Below are 8,585 nucleotides of genomic sequence, written 5' to 3'. Positions count from 1 at the left end.
AAAAAAAAAAAAAAAGGCCGGGCGCAGTGGCTCACACCTGTAATCCCATCACTTTGGGAGGCTGAGGCAGGCAGATCACGAGGTCAGGAGATCGAGACCATCCTGGCTAACACGGTGAAACCCTGTCTCTACTAAAAATACAAAAAAATAGCTGGGCATGGTGGTGGGCGCCTGTAGTCCCAGCTACTCAGGAGGCTGAGGCAGGAGAATGGTGTGAACCCGGGAGGCAGAGCTTGCAGTGAGCCAAGATCGCGCCACTGCACTCCAGCCTGGGCAACAGAGCGAGACTCCATCTCAAAAAAAAAAAAAAAAAAAAAAGCAAAAGAGGAAGACAGCAATCGGGAGCATCAGAAAGATGCCAGGTGCCTCTGCTGGCCTTGAAGATGGAAAGGTTTCAGGAGAAGGAACTGAATTTTGCCAACAACTGGTGAGCTTGGCAGAGGCCCCACAGCCCCAGGGAAGAACTTTGTCCTGAACTTGGTGAGACCCTGAGCAGAGAATCCAACCAGGCCTTGTCAGAATTCTGACCTACGCTCTGCGAGATAACAAGTGGGTGTTGTTTTAAGCTACTAACTTTGTGGCAGTTTGCTGTACAGCAATGGAAAACGAAGACAGAAGGTTCATGCCCATTTCCTAGTTTTCTAGAGTTTCTCAGAAACTCGGAGCTTACTCAGCTGCAAAGTGAGTGGTGGGGCAGATATTTGAACCCAAGTCCATCTGTTCTAAAGCCCATGCTGTAGCTTTCCCATTCAGCCTCTCCAGATGAGGAAAGTGAGTCACTAGGGGCACTGCCAGGGTCAGCTCCCCAGGATCTCAGCACAGAGGAGGTGGGACCAGGCTGTGGCCCCCTCATGCTCCCAGCTCATGTGAGGAGCCCCAGGAGCCCCCAAGTCGCCATCTGTCTCTGTCAACCTGTGTCAGTGCACTCGGCCTGAACTGTCCTAAAGCCGCTGGAGTCACAGCCCTGCCTCCCAACGTCTTAGGTAAAAGGTACTGTCCTCCTCGGGGAGCCCAGTAGACCTCACCCAGACATCGGTGGTGGTCTGCTGGCCACTGAGGCCCTTCTCACTCTAGGGGACTCCACTTCATGCCCTAATTTCTCTCATTCATGCTCAGAGTCAGAGGAAACTGGTGCCTCATGAGCCAGAACAGACATGAAGCTCAAAGATGTGTTCAGTTTGGCCAACAGTGTTTAAACACATACACACACACACCCTGATGTTTAAAATTGTGAAGTTTCACACGGAAAGCCATATTGCCAACCTCTGTTGGGGAATCAGAAGCTCTGGCCATACTGGGCCCATCTTCCCACTTGGCATCCAAGGCTAAAGCCAAGTGGCCACCATGTCCCCTGGTGGAGGGTGAGCTCTGGAGTGCTCCAGTACCCACCACCACCTATCGCTTTGCCCTGCTTCCTTCACCTGCCTGGCCCCAAAAGACATCTGAACTCCAGTCCCTTAGGATTGATTCTCTGACCTTACCCTTCTGCCTCCTGCCCTGCTCAGTCCCAGGGATCCCGGGCGACAGCGCCCAGCCTGTGTGATGCTAGCAGGGCTATGAGAAATAGAAGTGGGGCCAGTAGGATGGAAACTCAGGGGTCTCTTCCAGACTTGTTTGTGTGGACAGCTGTTCCCAGTGACCCAGTTCAGCTAAGACTGTCAGGCTATCTGCGTCTGTCTGTATCAGTCTACTCAGCCTGAACTGGCCCCCTCTCTGCCTGGTGGGGGCCTAAGTGCAGGTGCTGATGCCCATTTTCTCTGCCCTGATGAGGCTTCAGTTTCCTTGGTGCTTAATGGGGCAATGGTATTTGGCCAAAACACACCTGAGACAGGTGGAAATGACCTCCCCTGCCCATTCCCTCCCCTGGGGGCTGCTGCCCACATCCACAAGGCCCTTTGGGGAGGCTCAGCTCCCCCCACCCACTACCAGGCCCACTGCCAGGAGAAGAATCAAAACCGACTCTGTCTTCAGCCCCCAGGCTTCTAGGAAAAAGCCCTAGAACAGATTCGGAGGCAACACTTTGCTCCCTTCATGGTGAGCTGAGATGCTGGTGCCACCATGCAAGAGACAAGAAATGAGTAGCAAAAAGGGGAGGGAGGTGGAAAAATTAAATTTTGCGTGATCAGCAAGGTTTCAAACAATCGCTCGCCAACTGAAGTGGGTGCCATGTCTATAAGTCATTCTGTTTTATAGACCATTAGGATCCCCAGAGAGAACCTGCATGGAGACCACTGCTTTTTGTTGAAATTAAAATGTCAGAGAAAAAGAAATAGAACAAAACAGGGAATCTGCAATTAATTACCAGGCCATAAAAATTCAATAATCAGGAAGCAGAGCGGCCGCCTGCCCAGAGGTGTCAGAGCCAGCGTAACAAGAATGGAATACATTAATCTTTTCAAATTAGTTTTTTAATCTGACGGGGATATATGGTGACATGCCTCCCCTCCCCACCCGCTCCCCCTCAACCTCCACCGCTCCGGCCTAAAGCCAGGCTGTAGGAGGGCGTTTCAGTGTGAGCTGGGGGCCTACTGCAACTTGGACCCCCGGGCTGAAGGGAGAGAGCCGTCCACGGCCCCACCTGAGCGCAGGGCCCTCAGGCCAGCTCGAGCTCGGCCCTCGTCCCAGCAGAGGAGCCAGGAAGGCCTGTTCCCCCTGGGTCCCAGGGTACAAGGGAGCGGTAGGCGCGTTTCCTCTGTTGGCTGCGGGGTCTGGGCGGTGGTCTCTGAGCTTTCCTGCTCTGGAAAATGGGAACAAGATCACAGCCGCCCCTAGATCCTGGATGCATTGTGCCCGGTGCCCGGCAGGTCCTCAATAAAGGGGCCCTGCTGTTACTATTTTTACTCCCGGCAGCAAGGAGCGCCGGGCAGCGCCAGGACTCTAGTCAAGAGCATTTATTTAGTGCCTGCTGTGTGCTCAGCCCTGGGAAGGAGAGACCAGCAGCCTCAATCCTTACCCGCAGAATGAGGCTCACGGTCAAGTTAGAGGCCAAGCAGGACGTAGAGGGTCAAAGAGTAAAGGGCAAAGAGCTTGTCCTCCAGCAGGGCTGCTGGCCCAGTGGCAAGTCCCAGGCGGGCCAAAAGGGCACCCAGGCACGGAGACAGCAGGCTCTGCCCCACACAGCCGTGTGCTCCGGGTGCTGCCAGCTGGTTGGTCAAAGAACCAGCCCCACCCTGTCTCTGATTAGAGGCCATGCCCTCCCGCCCGGAGCCTCACCCCAGAGCTCCGCCTCCTCCTTCCTCGCTTCCGCTAGGCCCAAGGTTCCTGCAGCTCAGATCACTGCAAGTTTCTGGCCTTCATCCTCAGCCAAGCCACTCTCTTACTAACCCCTCAACAAGCCGGCCTCTGGGCCTCGCTCAGGCTGAGCCCCCGCCTGGGATGCCCCCCAGTGGAGCTCAATGCCTAGTCAGCGTTGTTAAAATGGACTCGGCCGGGTGTGGTGGCTCACGCCTGTAATCCCAGCACTTTGGGAGGCCGAGGCGGGCGGATCACATGGTCAGGAGTTCGAGACCAGCCTGGCCAATATGGTGAAACCCCGTCTCTACTAAAAGTACAAAAATTAGCCAGGCATGGTGGCGGGCATCACATGGTCAGGAGTTCAAGACCAGCCTGGCCAATATGGTGAAACCCCGTCTCTACTAAAAGTACAAAAATTAGCCAGGCATGGTGGCGGGCATCACATGGTCAGGAGTTCGAGACCAGCCTGGCCAATATGGTGAAACCTCGTCTCTACTAAAAGTACAAAAATTAGCCAGGCATGGTGGCGGGCACTTGTAGTCCCAGCTACTCGGGAGGCTGAGGCAGGAGAATCGCTTGAACCCGGGAGGCGGAGGTTGCAGTAAGCTGAGATCATGCCACTGGGCTCCAGCCTGGGTGACAGAGCAAGACTCCATCTCAAAAAAAAAAGACTCTTACAGCCTCCACCCCAGGGGACATCTGCAGAGCAGCAGGAAGATAACCGTCTGCCCTTCGGACTTTGACTCCTTTTAAAGGTAACATGACAGCTCACTAAGTGCCAGGCCCCATGTAAGTCCTCCGCCTGGATTTTCTCATTTGGTCCCCTGGGAGGTTGGGACTATTCATAACCCCATTTCACAGAGGCAGAAGTCGTGAAGCTTAGGCCACCCGCCAGCTGTGTGTGACCTGCATCTCTGAAACCAGCTTCACTAAGAATACCAACCAGAGGCCAGGCACAGGGGCTCACGCCTGTAATCCCAACACTTTGGGAGGCTGAGGCAGGAGGATCACTTAAAGCCAGGAGTTCAAGACCAGCCTGGACAACATAGTAAGACCTCTTCTCTTTAAAAAAAAAATTTTTTTTTAATTAGCTGGGCACAATGGTGACCGCCTGTGGTCCCAGCTACTTGGGAGGCTGAGGCAAGAGGATTGCTGATCCTGGGAGCTCGATGCTGCAGTAAGCGGTAATCTTGCCACTGCACTTCAGCCTTGCCAGAGACCTTGCCAAAAAAAAAAAGAAAAGAAAAAAAGAACACCAAGGCCAGGCACGATGGCTCAGGCCTGTAATCCCAGCACTTTGGAAAGATGAGGCAAACGGATCACTTGAGGCCAGGAGTCCGAGACCAGCCTGGCCAAAATAGCAAAACCCGTCTCTACAAAAAATACAAAAATTAGTTGGGTGTGGGGGTGCGTGCCTGTAGTCCCAGCTACTCCAGAGTCTGAGGCAGGAGAATCGCTTGAATCGGGAGGTGGAGGTTGCAGTGAGACAAGATTGTGCCACTGCACTCCAGCCTGGGTGACAGAGCGAGACTCAGTCTCAAAAAAAAAAAAAAGGACAGCGTCTTTCACCTCCTCCGGAGTTTGGCGCATGGCAGGGGTTCAATCAGTGCTCTCTGGACAGTGTTTCAGCAGAACAACCTCGCAAGGGAGCTTCACCGGCTTTCTCCCCAAGATGTCTTCATTCCAACCTACGAACATAACAGCGGCTGCCACTTACGTACTGTGCTACTGTGTGCGAAGCTGTGGGATCTGGTGCCTTTTATGGTAAGATTGTGGGCCTCATTTTACAGGAAGGAAACTGAGGCTCAGAGAGACTGGCAGGCCCAAGATCAGACACTCGTATCCATCTGGCCCCCAAAGGCAGGATTTTAACAGCTAAGAATATGGTCTCAGTTCCACAGGCCCACCCCAGGGCTCCTGAACCCCAAAGCGAGGCTGCATGCACTCAAACCAGTTCCCTCACTCCTTCAGCCTGATGCTTTGGGGCATCTTGCCCAGGAGGCCTTCCCCCTTTAATCTGTATCTCTTGTACTTGTGACTATTTTGTAACTTACACTGGCGCCCTCCATACACAATCCACATATGCCCCCAATGGGCCTCAGAATAAATGGTGGCGAGGAGAAAAAAAGCACTGGCAGGAAGGGAATGCACGCAGGCACCTGGACTGCGGGCACAGGCGGGAAAATTCAGATCTAAGAGCTTGGCCTGCTCCCGGCAGGGGCGCAGTTCCCGGCGCGGCCACCAGATCGCGCCCGGCTCTCTCGGGCGGGGCTTGCAGTAAGGCTGTGTGGCCGCCAGATGATGCCCGAGACCGCGGCTCCGCGGGCAGTGCCCCGACAAGGTGGAGCCCGGCGAGCCCGCGAGTCCAACCAAAACCTGTCCCAGGAGCTCCAGCGCACGTGACCCGCCACTGCCTCCCGCCGCCTCCTGCCCGCGCCATGACCCAGCCGGTGTCCCGGCTCTCCGTGCCTGCCGCGCTGGCCCTGGGCTCAGCCGCGCTGGGCGCCGCCTTCGCCACTGGCCTCTTCCTGGGTGAGCAGGACCTGGTCCTGGCGGGCGGGTGGGCGGGCGCAGAGGAGGTCGCGGCATGGCTCAGGTTAACCCTGTGGCCGCAGAGCCCCGGACCCTGACCCAACACCCTCTCCCTGGCAGGGAGGCGGTGCCCCCCATGGCGAGGCCGGCGACAGCAGTGCCTGCTTCCCCCCGAGGACAGCCCCCTGTGGCAGTATCTTCTGAGCCGCTCCATGCGGGAGCACCCGGCGCTGCGAAGCCTGAGGCTGGTCAGCAGGGCGCGGGACGGAAACGGGCGTCCCTCTCGACCCCTGCGGGTCCCACGTGGCTGTGTGACCTTGGGCTGGGCCGTGGCCCTTCCTGGGCTTCCGGCTTCCCTGGGCCGGGTGCGGTGGGCGTTCCCGGAGGGCCCGTCCCCGAGGCCACGCCCAGAACCGCGCCCCTGGGGGCTTGGGACCCCCAGGGCGAAGGCGGGTGACCCGCATGGCTGGTGCCACCCTCTCCTTTCACGCAGCTGACCCTGGAGCAGCCGCAGGGGGATTCCATGATGACCTGCGAGCAGGCCCAGCTCTTGGCCAACCTGGCGCGGCTCATCCAGGCCAAGAAGGCGCTGGACCTGGGTAGGGGCACGCGGCCGGGATCCCGGAGGGCCGAGGTTTCCGGGCCGACCCCCACTCTGGGCTGAGCCCGTCTGTGTCCTGGTCCCAGGCACCTTCACGGGCTACTCCGCCCTGGCCCTGGCCCTAGCGCTGCCCGCGGACGGGCGCGTGGTGACCTGCGAGGTGGACGCGCAGCGCCCAGAGCTGGGACGGCCCCTGTGGAGGCAGGTGAGCGCCCGCCCCTAGCTCTGCAACCCCAGGCGGGGGCGCAACGGCTGACCCGCTCCCTCCGCAGGCCGAGGCGGAGCACAAGATCGACCTCCGGCTGAAGCCCGCCCTGGAGACCCTGGGTGAGCACCGAAGCGGGAAGGGCTTTGTGGCCATTGCAAACGAGGCCGCTGTGTGGCCGAGCTGTGACTGGGCCTGCCGGGCAGGTTAAGGGCAGGGCCGGCTGTCACAGCGCCCGGCCCGGCCTAGGAGGGGCCTCAGGGCCGCCGGGGCCGCGGACTCAGCCGCACCTGCCCTCCCTTCCCCCGCAAGACGAGCTGCTGGCGTCGGGCGAGGCCGGCACCTTCGACGTGGCCGTGGTGGATGCAGACAAGGAGAACTGCGCCGCCTACTACGAGCGCTGCCTGCAGCTGCTGCGACCCGGAGGCATCCTAGCCGTCCTCAGAGTAAGGGATCCACTGCGGGGGAGGAGAAAGCACCCTCTCGGGCCGGGTCCCCATCTTTTCCCTTGACTCCTCTTATACCCCAAAGCCCCACCCAGTCCAGTCAAGTAGGCTCGGGCCCGGGTACCCAGGCTTTCCTCCGCTTTGGTTCTCAGTCTCCGGCTCTGGTCACCTCCCGCCCGGGCACCTCCCTCCGAGGCCCCGCCTCCCGCCCAGACACCTCCCTCCGAGACCCCGCCTCCTGCCTGGGCACCTCCCTCCGACACCCCGCCTCCCTCCTGGGCACCTCCCTCCGAGGCCCCGCCTTCCGCCCGAGCACCTCCCTCCGAAGCCCTGCCTCCCACGGCCCGGTTGGCCCCGCCCCCCCGCAGGTCTTGTGGCGCGGGAAGGTGCTGCAACCTCCGAAAGGGGACGTGGCGGCCGAGTGTGTGCGAAACCTAAACGAACGCATCCGGCGGGACGTCAGGGTCTACATCAGCCTCCTGCCCCTGGGCGATGGCCTCACCTTGGCCTTCAAGATCTAGGGCTGGCCCCTAGTGAGTGGGCTCGAGGGAGGGTTGCCTGGGAACCCCAGGAATTGACCCTGAGTTTTAAATTCGAAAATAAAGTGGGGCTGGGACACACGACCTCCTGAGCCTCCGTGTGTGGCGCTGGATGGGGAAGGGAGGGAAGGCCCAGCACAGACAGCTCCTGCGTTCAGTGAAAGGGGCCTTGAGGTTCGTCCCCTCCCTGGCGCCAGGTCTGTGGCCCTACTGCAGGAACCTCCAGCTGGCAGGAGGCAGGTTACAAAGTTTTAACTGGCCTGGCCACGTGTAATGGCCAGAGACCCCAGCACCTCGGGCTTGTCTGCCTCCTACATCTCTCCCTCAGGGCAGGTGAAGCTCTGGTTCCCAGCAGCTGGGACTGGTGGAGGGCCACGTCTGGTGTCTGACAACAGGAAAGAGGATTGCAGGGGACCACGGGTGTCACTTGTGTGCTTTTGTAGGTGATGCCAGTTCTGCTGGCGGCTTGCTCATATCTTCACAGCACAGTAAGCTCCCCAGCCTCACCTCTCCAGTGGAGGCCCTGGTGGGGGAACATCATGAGGGCCAGGCCAGTTGGCCTGGACCTGAGAACCTCGGGGTTGACTTGAGTCTCCTGCTGTCTCCTTGAAATTCTGAAGGGAAGTGAGGGGGATCACTGGCCAGGGAGGCGTGAAGCAGACAAGCCTATAGGTACAGCAGTTGTTACCACACTCCCTAGAGGATGAAGAGAATTTCAGGCTTTCCTAAACCATCTGCCTATGAGGGGAGGTGGAGAAGGAACCAGGCCTCATGGAGCACCTTCGATCCAGGTGCTCTGCTTCTCATTTAAATCTCCCCAACCTCACAGATCTTATCTCCACTGACAGATGAAGGTCAAATTCTTTCCACTGACACTGCCTCGGGCATAAGTGGCATTAGCCTGGAATTCAAGCAGCCTTTGCCACTACCTGGTAAGCCTCGGTGGTGGGAAGTGTCCCTGGAGACCGCTGGAAGCAGGGCTAAAAGAACCACATGAGGTTGGGCGCAGTGGCTCACGCCTGTAATCC

The 8,585-nt window shown here is 58.5% G+C and overlaps 1 protein-coding gene across 1 annotated transcript; it reads left to right on the top strand.

Annotated features, from left to right (window-relative positions):
- Positions 1-5,565: 5,565 nt before the first annotated feature.
- Positions 5,566-7,641, top strand: COMTD1 (catechol-O-methyltransferase domain containing 1). Its single transcript, XM_032140755.2, has 7 exons — positions 5,566-5,766; positions 5,887-6,014; positions 6,260-6,365; positions 6,454-6,572; positions 6,640-6,694; positions 6,885-7,018; positions 7,387-7,641. The coding sequence occupies exons 1-7, from the start codon at positions 5,673-5,675 to the stop codon at positions 7,537-7,539; spliced, it is 789 nt and encodes a 262-aa protein (XP_031996646.1). The 5' UTR covers positions 5,566-5,672; the 3' UTR covers positions 7,540-7,641.
- The last annotated feature ends 944 nt before the right edge of the window (positions 7,642-8,585 follow it).

Source organism: Hylobates moloch, unplaced genomic scaffold, assembly GCF_009828535.3.
Source record: "Hylobates moloch isolate HMO894 unplaced genomic scaffold, HMol_V3 SCAFFOLD_3, whole genome shotgun sequence".
Taxonomy (NCBI): domain Eukaryota; kingdom Metazoa; phylum Chordata; class Mammalia; order Primates; family Hylobatidae; genus Hylobates; species Hylobates moloch.
The sequence above is the reverse complement of the archived record's forward strand: the minus strand, read 5'-3'. Positions and strand labels throughout refer to the sequence as shown.